This window comes from Prionailurus viverrinus, chromosome D1 (assembly GCF_022837055.1).
Source record: "Prionailurus viverrinus isolate Anna chromosome D1, UM_Priviv_1.0, whole genome shotgun sequence".
NCBI lineage: Eukaryota > Metazoa > Chordata > Mammalia > Carnivora > Felidae > Prionailurus > Prionailurus viverrinus.
The window spans coordinates 22598368-22619962 of NC_062570.1; the positions used below are offsets into that span (position 1 = coordinate 22598368).

A 21595-nucleotide genomic window follows, 5' to 3' on the forward strand; every position below is an offset into this window, starting at 1 on the left:
ATCTCAGGGGGAGGCCCTGGCGCCTCCTCGAGGCTCACTTCCTATCTGCTAATTTCACCATCACCCAGCTAGTCTGACACCCTCCAGCCAGTAGTTCCTAGAACACACTGCACAGTTCCCTTTAAAGCTGCCGAGCGGTAAGACCTTGGGATTCTGTGGATGGCCTCCCCCTTCTGACTGCACCATGTGCAGCCCCCACCACAGCCCACAGCAGGGCGCGCCCTCAACACCAGTGGTCTGCCATAGGCCACTGGTCCCTCAACACCAGTGGTCTGCCATAGGCCACGGGACATCAACGTGAAGGCAGCTACATAGCCTTCTCTCCAGGTTTGAAACACCACACTCCAAAGCGCATGAAGAATATTAAATGAAGGTTTATTTCAAAATTAGTCTTAGAATGTAAGCTGTTTTTGAGGGCTGGAGCCAGACTACTTAAATGAGCAGTGAGAGCGCCTGCCTCTCCACGTTGGAGGCAACGTGGGCGGAGAGGCGTCTCAGCAGCCCTGCCCCTCGGTCATGCATCCAATGGTCACTAGGACTAGAAACCAACAGCAAAGGACCCCGCGCGCTTGCTCATGTTTAATCCGGGTTAAGCTATACACGTTTAAATACACGTCGGAGGTTACGTAGTGTCATGCAGTCCCTGTGATGGAATGTCTCTTGCTCAGTGACCTCCGCAGCAAGGCTGCCCCCAGGGGCAAGGTTAGGTGGGACAGAGCACTGAAAAGAGAAGGGGAGAGGAGAGAGGTCAAAGCACAGCGTGGGTCAGGACCTCCCAGCACAGGGTGGTCCTGGCCAAAAGGCACTCATGTCCTGAGCACCGAACTGCCCCTTAGGAACCTGGGAATAACTGCGATCACGTGTCTTCCTTCCAGAAGAAGAGACCGTGGTAGGTATTCCTTTGGTGTAATGATTTAAGTCTCCGGTGTTCGTCTGCCTGGGTTCAAACCCCGCATGCGGCCTTTGCTAATTCTCCAACCTCAGGGAAATCTCTTCACCTATCTGTGCTTCCTTCCTGATATGTACAATAGACTGTGCCTCTGCCCACCCCACAGGGTTGTTCAGAAGCAAACAGAAAGTGCTCAGTAAATGTTAACTAGTTTTATGAATTCACTGACATTTCTGTGGATCACGGTGGGGAAACAGGTCTAGCCATCAGGCTCCCAGACTTACAGAACCCATTTCTACAAACCTCCTTTGAGAAATTTGCTTTTAAAGCCTTTAAGAGTTAGAAGTTCTTCCCAAGGTTTAGCCTGAAGTCCTCCTGCAGAAACTTAAGACTAATCTTTCTGATCCTTATGGAAACAATATAACTCAGAGGTTCTTAACTGAGATCCAGAAGCCTATGGAAACTATCCCCAACACCGTGTATGCATATGGAGCAAAGCCTAATGAAGTCAAGAATCTGGACAATGATGACCATCAATGGACACCGTTACGGCCTGAATGTTCGGGTTTCTCCAAATCACATGTCGAAGACTTAACCCTCAGTGCAGCTGTATTTGGAGATGGAGCCTCTAAGGAAATGGGGTTAAATGAGTCACCGGATGGGGCTCTGATCCGATAGGATTAGTGTCCTTATAAGAGACACCAGAGAGCTCCAGCACACTCTCTCTTCACACCCACAGAAGAGAGGCCACGTGAGGACATGGCGAGAAGGTGGCTGTCAACAAGCCAAGAAGAGAGCCCTTGCTAGCAACTGGATTTGCTGGCACTCTGACCATGGACTTCTAGCCTCTAAAACTGAGAGATAATAAATTTCTATTGTTTAAGCTAAGTATTTTGTTTTAGCAGCCTGAGCAAGCTAATACAGGTATTAACATCACAAAAGGAAAGACAACCAGAGAATATGTGTCTCTTAACAGAAGTTGACAACCACTGATACTGTAGCAGTTATCAAAAAATATGAGGGGTGCCTGGGTTAAGTCCGCTAAGCATCCAACTCTTGATTGTTGATCTCATGGTCGTGAGATCAAGCCCCACATCAGGCTCTGTCCTGACAGCATGGAGCCTGCTTGGGATTCTGTCTCTCCTTCCCTCTCTGCCCCTCCCCCGCTGGCTCAAGAGCATATGTGAATACTCTCTCTCTCTCTTTCAAAATAAATAAATAAACTTTAAAATTTTTTTGAAACTGAGACTGATCAAGCCTCTAGCTCTACCAGTTGAACAGGAAACACAAAAAATGAAAGAAATGATTATTAAAATATTTTAAAATTATTAAAAACAAAAAATAATTTATTAAATTAAACCATGGGGACACAACTAACTAGCAGAAGCCAAAACGAGGAAGTTGTAGGGGGCAAATCACGTGGTTTCTCCAAGAAATAAACTTCAAGGAACAAGAGGAAAGAAAGAGGAATCTATATATATTAAAAGAGACTTAAGACACATATTATCCAATGGCAGTGTATGGACTCTCATTAGGTCCTGATTCAAACAGACTGAACAAAAATATTACAGGGAAATCTGAGCACTAAGTGGGTAGTCAATGATTTTAAGACAGTTTGTATTTTTCTAATTATGATCACAATATTGTGGTTATGGTTTTTTTAAGTTTATTTTATTTTGAGAGACAGAAAGAGAACACACACAGGGGAGGGGCAGAGAGAGAGGGAGACAGAGGGAATCCCTAGCAGGGATTCTGTCAGCATAGAGCCTGACGTGGGGATTGATCCACAAACCATGAGATCATGACCTAAGCTGAAATCAAGAGTCAGATACTCAACCAACTAAACCACCCAGGAACCCCTTGTGGTCATGTTTTTTAAGAGTCCTTATGTTTTAGGAGCACCCGTGTGGCTCAGTCAGTTGAGTGTCCAACTTTGGCTCAGGTCATGATCTTACAGTTTGTGAGTTCGAGCCCCGAGTTGGTTTCTATGCTGGCAGCTCAGAGCCTGGAGCCTGCTTCAGATTCTCTGTCTCCCTCTCTCTGCCCCTCCCCCACTCACGCACAAGCACACGCGCTCTCGCGCTCTCTCTCTCTCTCTCAAGAATAAACATAAAAAAAAAATTTAAGAGTCCTTATGTTTTAGAAATGTACACTGAAATATTTATAGATTTAAAAAATGATGATTAGGATTTGCTTCGAAATAATATGGAGAGGAGAAGCTGGGTAGGGGTATAAATGAAAAAAGATTAGCCATGAGTCAACAATTACTGAAACAGGATGTTGAGAACATGAGAGTTCATTATACCAGTCACTCTTATATGTGTTAAAAGCTTCCTTAATAAAAGATAAAACAAAAGTTAGGAAAGGATGTAGCTAATCATGACTTCGAACAGCTGAAACCTAGTAAAGGTACCCCCGGCTCTGTTTTTCCCAAAGAAATAGCCCGAACTCCACAGAACTTTCAGTCTTGTGATGGTTTGGCTGCCCTAATGTGGAGTCGCCCTGGTGACTCCAAGGCAAAGGCATCTCCTTCTCCGGCCTCCTGGCAACATGCAAAGACAAAATCCTGTCCCTGCCAGGGCCTCACAATCGTTCACTGGCGGTCCCTGGCCCTGTGAGGTCTGGGCAGGAGGGGTCACTCTGGGAAGGCTGCAGAGAGGACTCCAGGCCTTCAGTGGGAGGCCTGGGGGAGGGGACCTGGGAAGGCCCTGCTCTAGGAGGCCTGGGGACAACTCTTACCTTTTAAAATGTAGTCCGTTAGCAAAGTGGGCACCTTCTCATTATCCTCCTTCATGGCAAAGAGAACTGGGGAAGGAGAGAGGGAGAGATGAGTCGAGATGCCATCAGGGCATGAAGCTCACTTCTGCGGCCAGACAGTCCAACAACCCCAAGTGAGAAATGATTCAAGGAAACCAGACATTCATTGAGTATTGAGCAAAAGCCTAGAAGCTTCTGTCAAGAATCAGCACTCAACATACTGACAGAGGAGAGAATACATCCAAAGAGTCAGAGTGGCCTGTCAGTGATTTTATTTTCTTTTATCTTATATGTGGGGTTTTTTTCCCCATCTATCATCTCCACATTATTTCCTAAGTATATATCTTTAATAAGCATAAACATAAAGCAATTAAAAAAGAACCCACCTTCAGATGCAATCTAATGTCAAGAATAACAGTCATCCCCATTATCGAATCACCAATAAAATTCTTTAAACACGTTCTATCCATGTAAACAGATATTAGAAAAATTTCCCTAATTACGATAATAATAAATTATTATTCCAATTTATTAACAACAAATGAACTTACTTTCACAAATACTTATTTTCTATTTCATGCCCGGTACAGTGCTAGAAGTTGTGGAAATGCAAAGGAATTATGGACCCTCAGGGAGCTCTTAAAGTTCTCATCGAGACACTTCACGATTTTCACAAGTATAAGGCACACAATAGGGAAGTTATGAACAAATAAAAGCTTTTTAGAGATTTTTTACAATAGTATTTTCTGTCATTACACTAGGTAAAACTTTCTATATTCATAATTCATCCTGTGGAAGTCAGCTTTGGAGCAAATCCTTCAAGAACGTTGCTGGACTTTGTTTATAATATCATGGAATGAGGGGAGCAGGGATCCCACCAACCAGATTCTTCATCAACAGATTCTTTAAATAAACCATAGTGTGGGGCGCCTGGGTGGCGCAGTCGGCTAAGCGTCCGACTTCAGCCAGGTCACAATCTCGTGGTCCGGGAGTTCGAGCCCCGCGTCGGGCTCTGGGCTGATGGCTCGGAGCCTGGAGCCTGTTTCCGATTCTGTGTCTCCCTCTCTCTCTGCCCCTCCCCCGTTCATGCTCTGTCTCTCTCTGTCCCAAAAATAAATAAACGTTGAAAAAAAAATTTAAATAAATAAATAAATAAATAAATAAACCATAGTGTATCTATGCCGTGGAGGCAGGGTCACGAAACTTGGATTTCAAAAACTGGGAGCGGGGGTGTGAGTCAGTGGCCAGGTCCAGCGGAGAAAAGAAAGAGCCTGAACCTGAGGGCTCTCCAGGTGTTCCTTTCTTTTATTTCTTCCGTAGTTTTAGGCATGTATCCGTGTCAACCGGACCGGCTGGAGGTAGGTACCTTACAACTGAATACGGGCAGACTCAATGCTGCACCAAGAAGACAGCTTTACAAATGAAATTGCACTCAGCCAGTATGTGTCTGAACTTGCCCAAATCTGAAATGTATATGCGTCATCCGGTCCCCAAGAGCTGGTCTTGGGCCTGTGTCTTTGGGTTCAGGAGGAAAGAGGAGATGTTCACAATCCATATGAGGATTTGCCACAAAAAAAAAAAAAAAAAAAAAGAGCTTTTATAACCTGCAGCGGAATTCACATTCAGGAAAGATGGCAGTTTTTTTCTTTTAAAAGGAATAAAATATTGGAATGTGGTGGACCCACATGATGGGAGAGAGAGCCATAAAAAGAACGTTAACCAAATGTTAACTGATAGAACTAAAATCATGATACAAAATTTTATAGCCAGTATCATCCCAACTATATGGAGAAGACATAAAATATTATGGCTGAAAACACCAAAATAGTACCCACAGTAGAGGGGACAATGAATTATTTATTTTCTTTTGTTCACTTTCCTGTGTTTCCGAACTGTTCTAAATGATGGAAACACTCCAATTAAAATTTTTCAAGCAAACTTGAAACATGTAAATAAAACCCACTGTTTCTTAATTAAAATGAAAAAATTTCACACTGAATTCCTGAATGGGTATCTGTAATAAATTTATAGCTCTTCCTTTAAAAAAAAAATATGATAGAGTACTTTACATACATCAACCTGCGTAATTTGTCCAAATTATTTTCCAAGTGCTTACTGCTTGTGAAAACACAAACAACTTATAAATGTCAGTTCATTTCTGTCAGCTCCCTTTAAAAAAAAATCTTAGTGCATATTTATGCAAATAAAGGAGTTTAAGATGAGGGAAGAGGAAGCCAATGTACTTTGAATTTAAAATTCCAAATTCTCAAGGACGCCCGGATCCATGGGTGTGGGCAGGGTTTCCGTTCACCAGAACTGCCTGCTTCAGTTCGCCCAATTGATAAACATGAAAGTGTTGGGTCACCTTTTGTAGCACCAGGGGGCCCAGCGGGGATCTTCCTTCCTCATCGGAACAGGAGAAACTTCTCTTCCCCTCCCCTGGGGTATCAAATAGCCCTGCACCAGTCTGGCCCGATGATGCTGGGCCATTGCCTCTGAAGCAGGGTGATGCTGGGCTGGGCGGCCTGGTTAGTATGTCACTCAGTGCCGTGCACGGTTGCCAGGGAGATAGACATTCTTGTGATTCACCGAGCCTGACACCCCATCTCAGCCCCGGACTTTTCTCTTTCGAAAAGCATCAGGCTGACACTGATGGCTAACACCGTGTGCCCCCAGCCCCTCGGGGGTTGCAGTGTCTGGTGTATGTAAGGAGATTTTGCCTACGGAAGGCTCTTTATCACACGTTGGTTTCTCCCGCAGCTCAGAATGTTTATTAATATTTGAAAATAGAGTCAAAGCAAAGGAGAGGAGGCAGTCATTTCCTGGAAGGAAAACTGTTCTTTCTAGTCAGGCTCACCCACCCCGCCACCCAAGAAACCTTGTTTCTCCTTAAAAATGCAGCCAGTCCTGGAGCACCTGGGTGGCTCAGTCGGTTTAGAGTCTGACTTTGGCTCAGGTCATGATCTCGTGGTTCCTGAGTTCCAGCCCTGTGTTGGCTCCGTGCTGACAGCTCAGCGCCTGGAGCCTGCTTCGGATTCTGTGTCTCCCTCTCTCTCTCTCTCTCCCCCTCCCCCTCTCTCTGTCTCTCTCTCTCTTTCTCTCAAAAATAAATAAACATTAAAAAAATTTTTTAACAGTAATAATTTAAAAACGAAGCCAATCCCATAGACCAAGCTCCCCTCTTCGGGGCCACGAAGTAGGACAAAGTAACCTCAAGTTGCTCACAAGAGAACAGGAAAGGCAGAGAATGCAAGGCTTTGAGCACTGCTGGGTGAGCCCCAGAAAGTCCCTGCGCACCAGCACTGCCCTCACCCAGCCCCCAACCTCTTTCACCAGCTCATTCTTTCCTGGCAAGTCTCTGCCCTTTATGAGGAAGCAGAGGAAAAACAAGACCACTCCAGGGGTGCCTGGGTGGCTCAGTCGGTTAAGTGTCCGACTTTGGCTGAGGTCATGATCTCGACTGCAGTTCAAGTTATGATCTCACAGTTTGTGGGTTCAAGCCCAGCATTGACTCTGTGTTCAGAGCTTGGAACCCGCTTCGGATTCTGTGTCTCCCTTGCCGGCTCTCCCCAACTTGTGCTCTGTTTCTCTCTCAAAGATAAAATAAACCTTAAAAAAATTAGGGGTGTCTGGATGGCTCAGTCGGTTGAGCATCCCACTTGGCTCAGGTCATGATCTCACGGTTCATGGGTTCGAGCCCCGCGTTGGGCTCTGTGCTGCCAGCTCGGAGCCTGGAGCCTGCTTCGGATTCTGTGTCTCCCTCTTTCTCTGTCCCTCCCCTGCTCATTTTCTCTCTCTCTCTCACCTTCTCTCTCACAAGGAAATAAACGTTAAAAGAAAGTTAAACAAAGAAGACAGCTCTGGGTACCAGTGCAGAGTATTTTAGTTTTGCCCCCGTGTAGGGGGAAGTGACACAGCGATATGGGACACATTCTGACCCATCTGAGGCTGCTGTTCTCAGGGAAACCACAGGCCTGAGGCACCAGGGGTGATGCTCACAGGGAAGGGAGGGCAGAAACGAGCAGCCCATCTCACTGAGGACAAGAGGAACTCACTGTTTGTCAGCATCTGGAGATCTTCCACTGACGGAGGCAAGGCTTTCTTCTCATAAGGGATGACGGTGTTCAGGTACTACAAGACAAACATGGCACGCAGGTCTTGAGACTCAAGTATGGTCCCTCTGCTGGGAAGAGGAGTCGGCAATTCTCACGGGGATTGCGCTTTTCTGTAACAAACGCGCTCCACCGAATCGGACACTCTCGGCAACACCCATGACACTGTGCACACCCCTGAGTCAGGACCCTGTCCCCATCGTTGGGGGCGGTCTCTGGAAGTAAGACTTTACCATATTAGCCTTCTATTCCATCTAATACATTCTTCTGACGCTAGAAGCTTTGGGTTATTTAGGAATCCTGGTGAGCAGAGGCTGAGCGCAGAGAACATTTTAGAGGGGGGTTATATTTTCTCATCCTTCGCAGAGCAATTTGAAAACGAAGTCTCCCTTTTGTCAAAAATGACAGGGGAGAGAACCTCAACCCCGCCCTTGGTCTTGGATGTCGGGTTTGCTCCCTCTGCTGGATACGAGGTGCTTCTACAACAAGATCACCTTGGGCCGGTGGGATGTTGGAGAAGGCAGCACCAGAGAGACCCTGAAGGTTGTGGGGGAGTCTGGGGGACTGAGTGAGAAGAGCTCCAGACCTGTATTTTGGTCTTGGTTCTGCGCCTAGCGGTGTGGCCTTGGGAGAATACCTAACGTCTCTGGGCCTTAGCTCTCACGGCTGCAAAGTGAGGCGCCTGAGTTAGATATTCCTAAAATCTCTTCCCACGCCGCAGCGCTAGAATTCTAACCCTGAGGATTCAGCTACGAATGTGTCTAACAGACACACAAGCAGTTACGTGCTCTTATTCTACCATCTCAATCTCGTCTGGGTATGCACGTGCCCTTTCAATCAGATTATACCCCTCGCGAGGGCAGGGACCAGGACGAACCCGTCTTTGTACCTGAGGGCCTGGCAACAGCTCAAAAACGGTTCCCCTTTTAAAAGACACTGGCCGTTCCTCCTTAAGAAAGGAAGAAAATGTGAAGAACCCCACCCCCGCATCCCCTGCCCCTTGCCCAAGTCCCAGGATAATCCCAGGGAGTCACCAAGTTGCAAGAGTCCAGGAGGAAATCTGGGAGCAAGGGAATTGCTTGTACCTGCTTGTCCGTTCCTGAGGAGCCAAAGGTCTGGCGGATGCCACTCTGCAGAATGTTGGAGATGCCTTCCATGCTGAAGCGCTGTGAAGAGGAGGGGGGCTCAAGAACAAACGCTTCCTGCTCCGCAGGCCTCGCCTCCAGGGACCTCGGTGCCCTCCCTAAACTACCCAGACCCACCCACTACCACCGTGTCCCAGATAACACCAAGGCTAAGGGACAGGCCAAAATTTAAGCCTGAGCTTTGCAAGAACCAACAGTAGAGTCTCAGAGACTCTCATCTTTGTCCCTCAGGGCAACAGGCCCCCCTGTGCTGCCCTCGCTTCCTCACTTCCCCCTCCACGTGCAAAGGGAAGAATGAAGCAGGACGGGACACCTGGGGCGGATGATGACGCAAGTGTCTTAACTTAAGGAAAACAAAATGTCCAGCCACTGGGAAGGGCGGATGTAAAGCTACTGTCCTTCACTGGGAAGCTTTTCCCAAAAGGCACAAGCCTAGGACCAATTCAGTGGGTCTGGGATAGAGCCTAGGCCAAGGTATTTTGAAAAATCTTGGATGATTTCTCGTGAGCTTCCTTCATCAAGAACCACAGGTCTGGAGAATCTTGTTAATATGACAGTAAGGAGTCATAATTTTCAATCCTGAAACACCCCTACTGACATCCTAAAGAGGTAAGTCAGGACGAATAGCAGGGATTCTGACCCTGAGTCCCAGGGCACAATGCCCATCAATACTAAGCACCGGTCACCCCTCTTTCTAAGGTCTTGCCTAAGGGAACACATGCCATATGCAAGTATTTTCCGATGTCTGCATCCCGCCTCCCTCAGCTGGACCAGGATCCTCTGGGGGAGTAAAGGAGACAGGGGTGTCTTCTCCCTCTTGACAGCCCCACTGTCTGCCAGGGGTCCTGCTCACAGTCGCTGCTTACGGGTCCTGCGCAGGGTCGGTACTGGGACCTGACACGGCGAGGATCTGGGGCCCGGACACACCGGGTCTTCCCCCTGGGGGTCCGTGTACCTTGAGAGGCATCTGGTTTCCCTTCTCTATCCGGCTGCTCTGCAGACTCAGGCCTTTCTCTTTCCGCCTCTTCTTCATCAGCTCCCGCTGCTCCTTCTGCTTGTTCTGAACCTCAATCAGCACCGTGATGAAGGAGTTCTTCACTTCCTTTTCAAACTCCAGCTCGTCCCGGCGGGCCAGCTGTTGCACCAGCTCCTCCGAGAAGTCCCGGATGGCGCCCTCCACCTGGTCCAGCAGCTCGGTCAGCTCCGACCCGGACATGTGCCTCAGGCCTGCAGGGAGAGGCCATCCCGCAGGTGACAGCTGCATCCGAGCCAGAGCCTGACGGGGAGGCTCCCGGGGCTGTTGCTGCTTGAGGTGGGTCTGCCTCTCCAGAGGGGACCCCTGCCAACCCCTTATAGGACTGGGAATTGAGGGGCTGCCAGGAAGGGAGGGACCCATATGCCGACAGCCAGAATGAACACCCCTTCCAGGGACGCAGAAGAGGAAGAAGAAATAGCCCCCCAGGAAGCCTGTGGACTCTGTCCGCAAAAATGCACGTGGACAGACATGTGCCGTTCTGATCCTGTGTTCCTCTTCCTACTTATTCTCTATTTCTATAATACTCCAAGTGCAAAATGGGTCAAGAATCAGGGGGAGAGGGGCGCCTGGGTGGCTCAGTAGGTTAAGTGACCGACTCTTGGTTTTGGCTCAGGTCACGATCTCACAGTTCCATGAGTTGGAGCCCTGCATCGGGCTCTGTGCTGGCAGCGCAGAGCCTGCTTGAGATTCTCAATCTCTCCCTCTCTCCCTGCCCCTTCCTTGCATATGCTGTCTCTCTCTCTCTCCTTCTCTCAAAATAAATAAATAATAAATAAAAGAGATAGCCGGACAGCAAAATAAGCGCAGTGACCTGATGCCCTCTTCACCCCTCCAGTCCTGTCCGGCAGCGAGTGCAGATATCCAGGAACATGGGAAATGTCAACACACTGAAAAATGAACCCTGGCTGGTTGGTACAGAGTCTGCCATCAGGGAAAAGGAAAGGGAACCTGAGATAAAGGGATACAGATAACTTTATCTTAAATTCTTGTCCCCTAAGACTTCTTCATTTAAAATCGATTGTATGGGAATGCAAACTGGTGCAGCCTCTCTGGAAAACAGTATGGAGCTTCCTCAAAAAATTAAAAATAGAACTACCCTATGACCCAGCAATTGTACTACTAGGCATTTATCCAAGGGATACAAGCAGGTGCTCTGTTTCGAAGGGGCACATGCACCCCAATGTTTCCAGAAGCACTATCGACAATAGCCAAAGTATGGAAAGAACCCAAATGTCCATCGATGGATGAAATGGATAAAGAAGATGTGGGATATATATACAATGGAGTATTACTCGGCAATCAAAAAGAATGAAATCTTGCCACTTGCAACTACGTGGATGGAACTGGAGGGTATCATGCTAAGCAAAATTAGTCAGAGAAAGACAAATATCATATGACTACACTCATAGGAGGACTTTAAGACACAGAACAGATGAACACAAGGGAAGGGAAGCAAAAATAATATAAAAACAGGGAGAGGGACAAAACATTAAGAGACTCTTGAATGTGGAGAACAAACAGGGGGTTCCTGGAGGGGTTGTGGGATGGGGGTTGGGCTAAATAGGTAAGGGGCATCAAGGAATCTACTTCTGAAATCACTGTTGCACTATATGCTAACTAACTGGGATGTAAATTAAAAAAATAAAATAAAATAAAATCGATTGTGGAGGGGAGGAGGGAGGCATCGTTTCAAATTGTCCATTTCTGAGATCTTTTGTTTCGGCCCCAGAATCCATTTTACTTCCCCGTTTCTGCTCTGGCCTATGTGTTTGCTGCCTTGGTTCACCTTCCCCATTTCTTCTGCTCTTTGGAGCTGCCTCCTCCTTCTGCATTTGCCATTTCACTCTGCACTTCAGCTGTTTTCGGGAGTCTTGCGCTGAATGCCGCTGTGTTTGGGGCCTTTGTGTGGCTGAGAACGGCTTGAAGGCAGCCAAGTCTGCCCCATCATTCCCAGCACATTCCTTCTGCATTGGCCATCCCCTGGCCTCTACTCTTTAGGGCCGCAGAGTTTCATTTTCAGGACACAGTTCTTCAGATCAGGCCTCAATTTTTACCATGTTTGGACCTTTACACCTGCCCGGCCCACCTTCTCCCTCTTGTGTTTCCAAGTCCCCACCAGCCTGCGTGCAGATCTCCTCGGCCCCTCCTGCAGCATGGGTACCCTTACCCCTCCAGACCGATGACTTTTATACCCAATTGTGCCTTCACTGTGTTACATGTTTCCATTTCACGCCTCATCCGCCTTTTTCTTTGTGTGACTATAATTACTACAAACCTGTATCAGAGAGCTAACCCAGATTAAGAGCACAGATTCTGGAATCAACCTGCCTGGCTTCACATATGGGCCCCACCCCTCGTGACCTGCATGTAGTGTAAGGGCAGATACAAATAAAAAATTAGAGCCTTGACTCTCCCTGTTGAAAATAAGGGAAGAGACTTTCTCTCTCCTTTACCTGACTTTTCTTTGAGAATGGCTTCCTGGGTCCTTTGCAGAGAGATGCCAATCATTTTAATGGCTAAATAAGCCTCTTGCCCGTCTTAGGACTCAGGAATGTTTTCCCAACCCCCTAGGAGTCACGGCTCTGAAAAGTAATCACCAAGGAAGATGACAGGAGCCTAACTAGTCGCCTGACTCCAGATTGCAAAACCTATTTAATGTAATGGGTTGTATCTACTTAGCTGTAGACGAGAGTAGGATTTCTTTCTGCCTGTGATGTGCACCCCATTCTGGCTTAACGCTTATTCAATGATAAAATTGTCCTCTTTCTCTCTTCTCCTCTGTGGAACGGTTTTCTGGGTGAGGAGGAGATTTTGTTTTTAATTATATTTCCCCCACAGTGGCATCAAACAAGTCACTTAACCTCTCAGGATACTCAATTACCTCGATCCTAATGGAGTTGGCGTGGGGAGGAAATGAGATTATGCACAGAAATTCTTAGAACAGGGTCTGGCACACAGAAAGCTCTCCCAAAAATATCAGCTATCATTATTATTACCTTTTTCATTGATTTTACGGTAGCATCACTTTGGATAGTGGGTTCAGATTTCTTCTCTTTTTTCGGCTTTCGTCTTATTCTTTGGTTAGTTTTGCCATTTTTGATTCTGTTTAACTGACTTTTTCTCCACCTCCCCACCAAAAAGGCTAACTTCTCTCCTGATGCCCAGTAAGAAAGGTGCCACCAGCCTCCTCGATTTGAGGTTCTATTAGCTACATGTGAAGCATGTGCCCAGGGCCTGGCCCAGAATGGTCTTCATCCTTGGCAAGCCCACCCACCAGGGCCCTCACCTTCATAGGACCAGTTGTTGTTGAAGGTCTGGGTCAAGGCCTGCATCTCCTGAAGGAGGACAGAGTCAGCCTGGGAGGAGGTTTCTCCCTCATCCTCCTCTTCCAGGACCTCCTCTTCTTCCTCAGGGTCTGGGGAATTCTGCATCATTTCTTCAATCTCCTCAATGACCTAAAGAAGGTACACAAGAGAGTGCTAACTCTATTCTCTGCTGGAAGGACAGGCTGGCTCAAATTTTGATCGGTCAAGGAAGTTTCTGATTTGCTGCCTGTAAAATTCCCGAAGCGGTATCGTTATTTAATACATATTGAATAATAATAAAAATAGATCTGACCAAAGCCTTACATACACTCTTTAATGTAAAGCACACTTTAATGTGAAATCTCTTCCAAGAACACCATTTAGATGAGTGCTTTATTGGAGATAAACTCCTCTTTCGGGAAACAAAGCAAAGCTGCCTGGAAGGGAACATTTACTTCAATCTGCTGAGCATTTTATTTCTAAGTGAGGAAATACTTTATCCAACCAACTTTAGCACAAAACCCAGTCCATCAACTGTCACGGTGCTTCTGCTGTTCCTAGAACAGCTCAAAACAGGGAGGCTTTTTCACCCCGAGGAAATTTCTCCAGAATTCACCTGGACAGGAACTAGGCTGCCCAGACACAAGTACGAAACAGGATGACAAAATAACAAAAGGGTGGGTAGGGTCCAGAGAGCAGAAAATAGATAGGAAACCAGCTGTAATCTAGACTCTTAACAGGGCCCAGCAGAGAGGGCTGAATGAGAGGACTGCCAGAGGACTGATTCGTCCGTTAAGGGTTTACACATAAAGAAAATGGAACAAGCAAAGAAGGTCTGAAAGGCGTCTACAGATGGGTCTGGTCACGATAGGGCATTTTTATACATTTGTCGATTCTGGGATGGATTGAGGCTCCAGGCTACTGGACTGTGGTCCCTGAAGCAGGTTTCTTCATGTCAGCTGGACCAAGGACAAGGGGACTTAGGGTCCCCTCCTTGAGAATAATTTCTATTTTATCCCCACAACTTCTCAACTCCACTCAGCCAGTTTAGGGAATACTTAGTCTTTGCTGAGAGCCGCTTATAAAATGCAAGCAAATGACAAAGCCCCTTTAAAATTTTATGGCTCAGTTTCTCGTCTCTCAGACTACTTGTCCTTGACTTTGGATCACTGAATCGTATTTCTCTTACCATTCACAAGAATAACTGTTGGCCCCTATTCTCTTTTTATCCGGCTCCCTTCAATCTCTTGGACCTCATCTGTTTATAATCCCACCTTTTTACCACAGAGTTCCTTTCACCAAAAAAGCACTGTCTGGCACCAAAGGCTCCTGGTGGAGTTTTTTGGTGGAACTACTTTGTGAAAAACTTGTATGGCACCTGCTCAAAAAAGTCACCCATAAATATTTGTTGACTAAAAAGTTGAAAAAAGAGTCCAAAGACCCAAGATTATTCCCCTGAAGTAATAAGTGACTAAAGCCAAAATATAACTAATTCAATCAAATGTCAAACACTACATTTTTTTTTAAACAAAGACGCAACTGCATATTAAGAGTCCTTTTGGGGGGTGCCTGGGTGGCTCAGTCGGTTAAGCGTCTGACTTCGGCTCAGGTCATGATCTCATGGTTTGTGAGTTTAAGCCCCACGTCGGGCTCTGTGCTGGCAGCTCAGAGCCTAGAACCTGCTTCAGATTCTGTGTCTCCCTCTCTGCCCTCCCCCTCCGTACTCTGTCTCTGTCTCTCTCTCATTCCAAAGTAAATAAACATTTAAAAAAAAAAGTCCCTTTGTAAGGCTCAACATTTTGAGTATTCTGTGAAATATGAGAAAATACCCATCAAACAAAAGCCTCATCTGCCACTTCTATATTTGCGGGAACAGGGATTTAGGACCCTTATTTAAGTGTCTTGACTCTTAATGGGATTGCATGCAGAGGCTTAGCAAGAAGTGAAGCCAGTCAACACTGGGCCCGTCTCTGGACGTAATCAAACATGAGCCCCGCCCAACCCAAGGGTCAGGAATTATGTTCCTATTTACCGCAGGTGGGTAAATTAAGGCATAAAGAGAAATGAAATCCCTTATCACAGATGCTCCGAGTCATCAACACAGCCACCACTAGACCGTATATCTTTCTTCTGCCTTAAATGGATGTGACAAGGGGCACCTGGGTGGCTCAGTCGGTTAAGCGTCCAACTCTTGGTTTCAGCTCAGGTGGTGATCTCACAGCTCGTGAGTTCAAGCCCCACATCGGGCTCTGTACTAACAGCATGAAGCCCGCTTGGGATTCTCTCTCTCCTCTCTCTCTGCCTCTCCCTGCTCACTCTCTCTCTCTCAAAAATAAATAAACTTTAAAAAAATTAAAATAAAATAAAAAGATGTGACAAGTATGTGTACTTAAACTTTTTCTTGAGCCAGAGAACAAAAAGTCCCGAGAACCAAGAGAAATATTCGTACCTGATCTGCTGTGAGTAGAGGCTCCTCATTGATACCAGAATCGTGTTCACTCTTCTCGTTGAACTCTTCCTCTTCCTTCTCATGGATCTGAAGGGGGGTGGGGAGGGGGTGGAATTCTAATGGATCATCAGCAGAACCAGGGATCTCTTTACTCTCTGGTGTCTAGAACGGATAACATGACTGAGAGGCCCCTCCGGCCGGCCATCCACTGTGTAAAGAGGGGAATCTGAAGAGGTGCCCAGAGTTTCACCCAATTCCAAACATAGCCCTTCTGCACAACATGCATCCCTGAGTCCAGGAAAGGACAACGAGGAATGTCTGACTCAAAGGGAGGAGCACTGTTCTTTAACCCACAGACAGGTTGTCCCTGTGTGAACGAGGAACCTTCCCAAGGCAAGTGACACTGTCGACAATTCGGGCAGCAAAGTCACCCTTATTTATACAAGGAGTTTCAATCTGGGGTTTTGTTTCCAGACTTTACTTAATTAGGCATTTTAACGGGTGGGTTGTTCCAATCCAAACAGTCAAGCTTTTAGAACTTGATGAAAGGCTGTCTCGAATTGGAATTGGAATTGGAATTGGAATTGGAATTGGAATTGGAATTAGAATTGGAATTCTAGACTTGGTGTCATAGCTGCAGAAGGAGGTGATGAATCTACATGAGGCATGCCACAGTATCACCTGACCACGTGAACTACAGGACAGACTAAACATCAAAAATATTGAAACATTTGCCGTTTCTCCAAAATTCCACAATGCCAAGTAAGATTCTGAAAGTTCACAGCCATTGTGATTCTAGATGTTGAAATCTAACAAGGTGTTCACAGCACATCTGGCTTTACTGACCATATCCCAAACAGCCACGGTCCAGCACTTAGGTTCAAATCCTACACAAAATAAACCACTAAATCACCCCACAGGCTGTCTGTGTCCAGAAGTCAGATTTGAGAGTCATATAAAGGCTGGTAAGGAGAGCCTCCAGGAAATCTTTCTGCAGAGACACCTCTCTTCCTGGAATCAATTTTTACTTGCTCTTCGATAGCTGGCATGCTTATCTGCCTCTTCCCTGGGGATTACACTTCTGTTCCGACAGAAAACACCCAGTTCCACCCCAAGCAATCATGTCAGAGATCATCTATCCTCAGAAATTTCTCCCTTCTTCTTTGAGCTCCACCTTGGCAGATGCCCCTAACAAAACACATCATCTTCTGTCCACGTTTGCGTGAAACTAGGACTATGTCATTAAAAAATTAATCAAATATATCCCAAATGCTGTCTGCACTCAACCTGGATGAGGGGTAGGACCGGGAAGTAATGGGATCATTTGAGGGGCTTGTGCGCCAGATGGTGACATCTATTTCTGTTGGCGAACCCATATGCTGCTCTCCCTGCCAAGTTTACCTACCACCTGTGATGGCCGCCTGGCTTCCGCACTCCCCACTCTGCAGAACGAAGCTCCCGGAGCCCCACTTTGTTCACAACTACACTCGTGGCAAAACTTCTCAGGGCCAGAAAGGCCCAGAAGCTAGAAGTTAGGCTCACCCTGGGGAACAGAGGTTGTTGTTTTCTGTTTGGATGATTTTCTATAGGCGAGTGTGAGATATAACCAGAATTTCTTTGACATTAAACCTACTCTAAAAACAAAAGGCTTACATCTTCTGAGATATAGCCGATTTTCACTGACTGCTAATACTGCATCATTGAGCTACACTGTCTGCTTTCCCAAGGTCTTCCCTCTGAGCTCCTGGCTGAAAGCAGGGAGGGAGTTTCTAGGGACAGACGCTTCTTGCTGTTTAAATGTTAGTGAACCCGAGCAGTGGCATGGGTGCCTCTTGGAGCTTTCTCGCCTCTCCCTCTGGCACAAAGCCTGCGGGTCTGATTCGTCAGGCTTGGGTAAAAAGAGACCTGAAAATCAATTATAATGAATGATAAGTCACCCTGAGTTCCTAGTATTGTGTGAGCCATCCCTACCCCACGTTTTCTCAGATCTCAGAAGTCTGATGCTAAAAAGTAAAAAAAAGGAGAAACAAACACAAAGTACTTAAAGTCCTGGCTCCTTCCCTCCGCTCTCATGTGTGGATTATCCCCCCTGCCTCTGATTTCACACATCCACCCCATCCCTGGCCTTTTCTCCTCCCTCTCTAGCTTTTGGTTCTCATTCTCTCTTCCTTCCTTACCCTCTCTAGGGCTCTTGCCACATTTTCTCCCCGTCCTAGCAGACTCTGTTCCGCCTACAGTTTGTATCCCTTCTCAACAAGCCTTCTTTCCTTATGAATGCCTTTTATAGACTCCCTACTTCCCTTCTTTACCAGGACAATATCTCAGGCAGAGAGTGGAAAACTGGGTGGGAACAAATAGGGAAAAAAAAGAAAAAAATTTGAAAAATGATAACACTAGTACATATGGATAGGATTATATGATTTACACACACACACACACTTATGTACGTGGAAGAGTATGTATACACTCTTATTCTCATATATGAGAGACCTAGAAATTGCTACAGGGAGTTTGTTTAGTCTCTTGTGTGGCATTGGGAAGACTAAAGCCAAAAACAACCTTCAGGCTAGGTCATTTAAGGCTGAATTAGCTTGTAGACTAAAACTCACATTGTGTCCATACTGTAGAAGTGAACTATGACTGTTTCAAGAAAAATCATTCTTCCAAGTGACTTCTTTCCAGAACTGAGAAAAAAAGACAGAGATCCAGAAAAGGTCTGGCCATACTACTCGACAAGCCATTTCTTCCTCCTGTTTTGGGTCAAGGGTGTGCCCCCAAGGCTGTAACGTGGTAGCTTCAAACTTGACACTAAATGTGGAGAACCTTCCCTGGAGCCTATAAGACTGCCAAGTCTTGCTGCACAGAAGTCTGAGTGAGGACTGAAATTACAGACTCCCTGTGTTCAATAATGACTATTAACCAGATGATTCTATTCCCTCCCCTTATCACAATTGTTTCACACAGGTGGTTGCCTTGACCAAAAGTAAGAGAATGAAGGTACATTTTCACCTTCGGTCAAAAGTTAAAAAAAAAAAAAAAAAAAAATCAATGGCATGCACCCAGCCCGGGGAAAAGACAACTACATCCCCTGTATGCTTGTGAACAACCAGGAAACATCTGTGTGGGGTTAAGTCAATGCCTCTGAATCCCCACAGTGAGATGTACCAGAGCCCAGCAAACAGCATGTAGACAACAGAAGCTTCTTGAACGAATTAATGAACACATGAAAGAGACAGGAATGGCAACACTATTGCCTCCTATAGTCAGCCCCTGTCCACATACAACTTAGCTGTTTAGTCACCGGGAAAACAGAAGAGTGGAACACCCGGTCCTGGATGTTCGTTCCTCTTATCCAAGACAACCGCCATGTGCTATTAATTCAAGTTACAGGGACAAAAGAGACTGTCTTTTACATCAATCAGGGACAAAATATTGATTAATTGAAAAACCCAATAAACGTGGAGAACTTTAAATAATAATAATAATACTACAGAACTCGAGCATGGTATTTTGACCTAAAAATGTAAGTGTACACGTATTTTTCCCCCAAGCTCCTAACGTAAGGCCAAGGCCTTTTTCTTCATGATGGGCCTCTGAGTAGAGGTTCCATATTGTCTTTCTCCGATCGTCCACATCAGAACACAATTTTTTAAGATGTTTTAAATGATTTCCCATTTCTGTGTTTTTATAGCAGGAGGAAGACAGGAGATAGCACACACACTCCATTATCTCCTCTTCCTCCTGAAATCTGACTACAGCGAGAGCTAAAGGACCAAAAGAGGATATCCCACAGGAACAAAACAAACCAGAGTAAAGACAACAGCAAAGGAGATGCTAGAAAGCAGATGCTGAGCTAGCAGGCTAGAGGAGTAAGCTCTGTAGGAGGAGGCTTCCCAAAGTAAGTGCTTTTACCCCAAAGATGCTGAAAGACTCAGAATTGGAGACTTCAGGTGGTACTGGGAGGTGGGGCTGCAAAAAGAAGGATCTGCTGGGATTCTTCATAGGAGCAGCAAGACCCTGGGTCTCTTCTCCCTTCCCACGTAGAAAGGCAACTACCACCCTCTCACCATTAAAAGAAGTGGAGATTTTACTCTGGAAAGGTTGAACTAGGAGGCCCTGGACTCAAGATACCCATGGCCACCTGAAAGCAGGGGTGAGGGATCTTGCCCCAAACAGAGGGATTAAGTGAAAGTCTACATACTCACCAAGACCCTCCTGCCGTTATGAGGCTCTAAGGACACTGGCAGTCAGGCTTATCCTCCTCAAGCAAAACATGACTCAAGTCACTAACCAGCACATTTCTATTACACTGCCCAAGAAAAAAGACCTATAGATACATGCCAATATTTGGGGCCTCCAAAAAAAATGACCAGGTCCTTACTGATCACTACAGTGGGGGCAGCAGGAGATAAGACCTGCCCCAAAGGAAGAGCTCAATGAGTCTAGCTTCACTTTTAAATATGAAATTATGCCCAAGGACTGTCAAACACTTGCAGACAATCCCCAACATGAAAGACAGGGACTGAAACAAATACATAGGAAAAGCAAATCAAAAGCAATACAGAAGGCAGAAGAAACTCCTTCCTATCATTACTGTCCTCAGAAAGACATCAAGGAAACACTGCTTCCTCAAAACATGGTCTTTTTAATAGAATTAATTAAAGAAAAAAAAAAACAATAAGAAAGAGCTCTTAGACACTAAAATTATAGTAGCAAAATCTATATTTTCAAAAGAAGAATTGAAGATAAGGTTGAGAAAATCACCGAGAGAGTAAAGCAAAATAAGTGGATAGAAAATGGGAGGGTAGAAAAAGCAGAAGATCATTTTAAGTCCAACACTTGAATAAAACAAATTCCAAAACACAAAAACACAAGAGATGGTCTCTCTCAGCCACAAAAGAGTAGCTAGTATTGGACTTACCGCTTCAGCCACATACAACTACAAATCTGGACAAAATCTATGAGCCAATTGTTTTGAGGCACTGGGCATAGACAGTGAAAGGCTGTGACCATTGAAAGAAGGGAAAACATGAAATAAATGAAAGCTGGGAATCTGTCACCTGTGAACTAACACTACAAGAAATCCTATAGAAAGTTTTTTGGCCTAAAAGGAAATGATTAAAAATCAGACCCACGGGAAGGAATAAATAATACCAAAAATGGTAAATATTAAATATTTATGCTTTTTTCCTTTTCCTAATTTCTTTAAAAGACAACTAACTGTCTAAAGCAAAAGATAAAAACTTTGTGTTGCGGGGTACGTAATATGGATTGCAGTAAAATATATGACAACAATAGCACAGAGGATAACAGGAATATACTTATACTGCAGAAAGTGTTTTACATTTTATGTGAAGTAGCATAATATTAATACTAAGTGTACTATGATAACTTAATAATGCAGAGTATAATCGTTAAAGAAGTCAGTGAAAAACAAAAACAGAAACAAACCAGAAACACACACACCAAGAGGTATAGCTAAAATCTAATGGAAGAAATAAAATGGAATACCAAACAAATCTGATTAACCCAAAAGAAGGCAGGAAGATGGAACAGAGGAATAACAACAACAACAAAAACCCAGAGAGGACAAATAGAAATGCAAGATCATACATTTAAACACAAACTATTCAAGTTACTTTAAGTGTTAATGGACTAAACACTATGCAAATGAATTAAACCCAATGAACGAAAAAGCACACATCATCATTTTCAGACTAAATAGAAAAGATAAGGGTGCCGGAATGGCTCAGTCAATTAAGTAACTGGCTCTTGATTTCAGCTCAGGTCATGATCTCATGGTTCATGGGATGGAGCTCCAGGCTGGGCTCTATGCTGATGGCGTGGAAGAGTCCCTGCTCCCTGCCCCTCCCCGGCTCTCTCTCTCTCTCTCTCAAAAATA

General features: G+C 45.4%; 1 protein-coding gene across 2 annotated transcripts in view; it reads right to left on the reverse strand.

Annotated features, from left to right (window-relative positions):
• Positions 1 to 356: 356 nt before the first annotated feature.
• Positions 357 to 21595, reverse strand: part of FEZ1 (fasciculation and elongation protein zeta 1) — a 43470-nt gene continuing 22231 nt past the window's right edge. For both annotated transcript variants that reach the window (XM_047824206.1, XM_047824207.1), the window contains exons 4-10: positions 15694 to 15780; positions 13226 to 13394; positions 9859 to 10130; positions 8844 to 8924; positions 7702 to 7777; positions 3629 to 3694; positions 357 to 720 (exon numbers count right to left, since the gene is read on the reverse strand). In XM_047824206.1, the coding sequence (XP_047680162.1) occupies positions 704 to 720; positions 3629 to 3694; positions 7702 to 7777; positions 8844 to 8924; positions 9859 to 10130; positions 13226 to 13394; positions 15694 to 15780 (768 nt within the window). In that variant the 3' untranslated portion in view covers positions 357 to 703. The remainder of the gene's footprint in view (positions 721 to 3628; positions 3695 to 7701; positions 7778 to 8843; positions 8925 to 9858; positions 10131 to 13225; positions 13395 to 15693; positions 15781 to 21595) is intronic.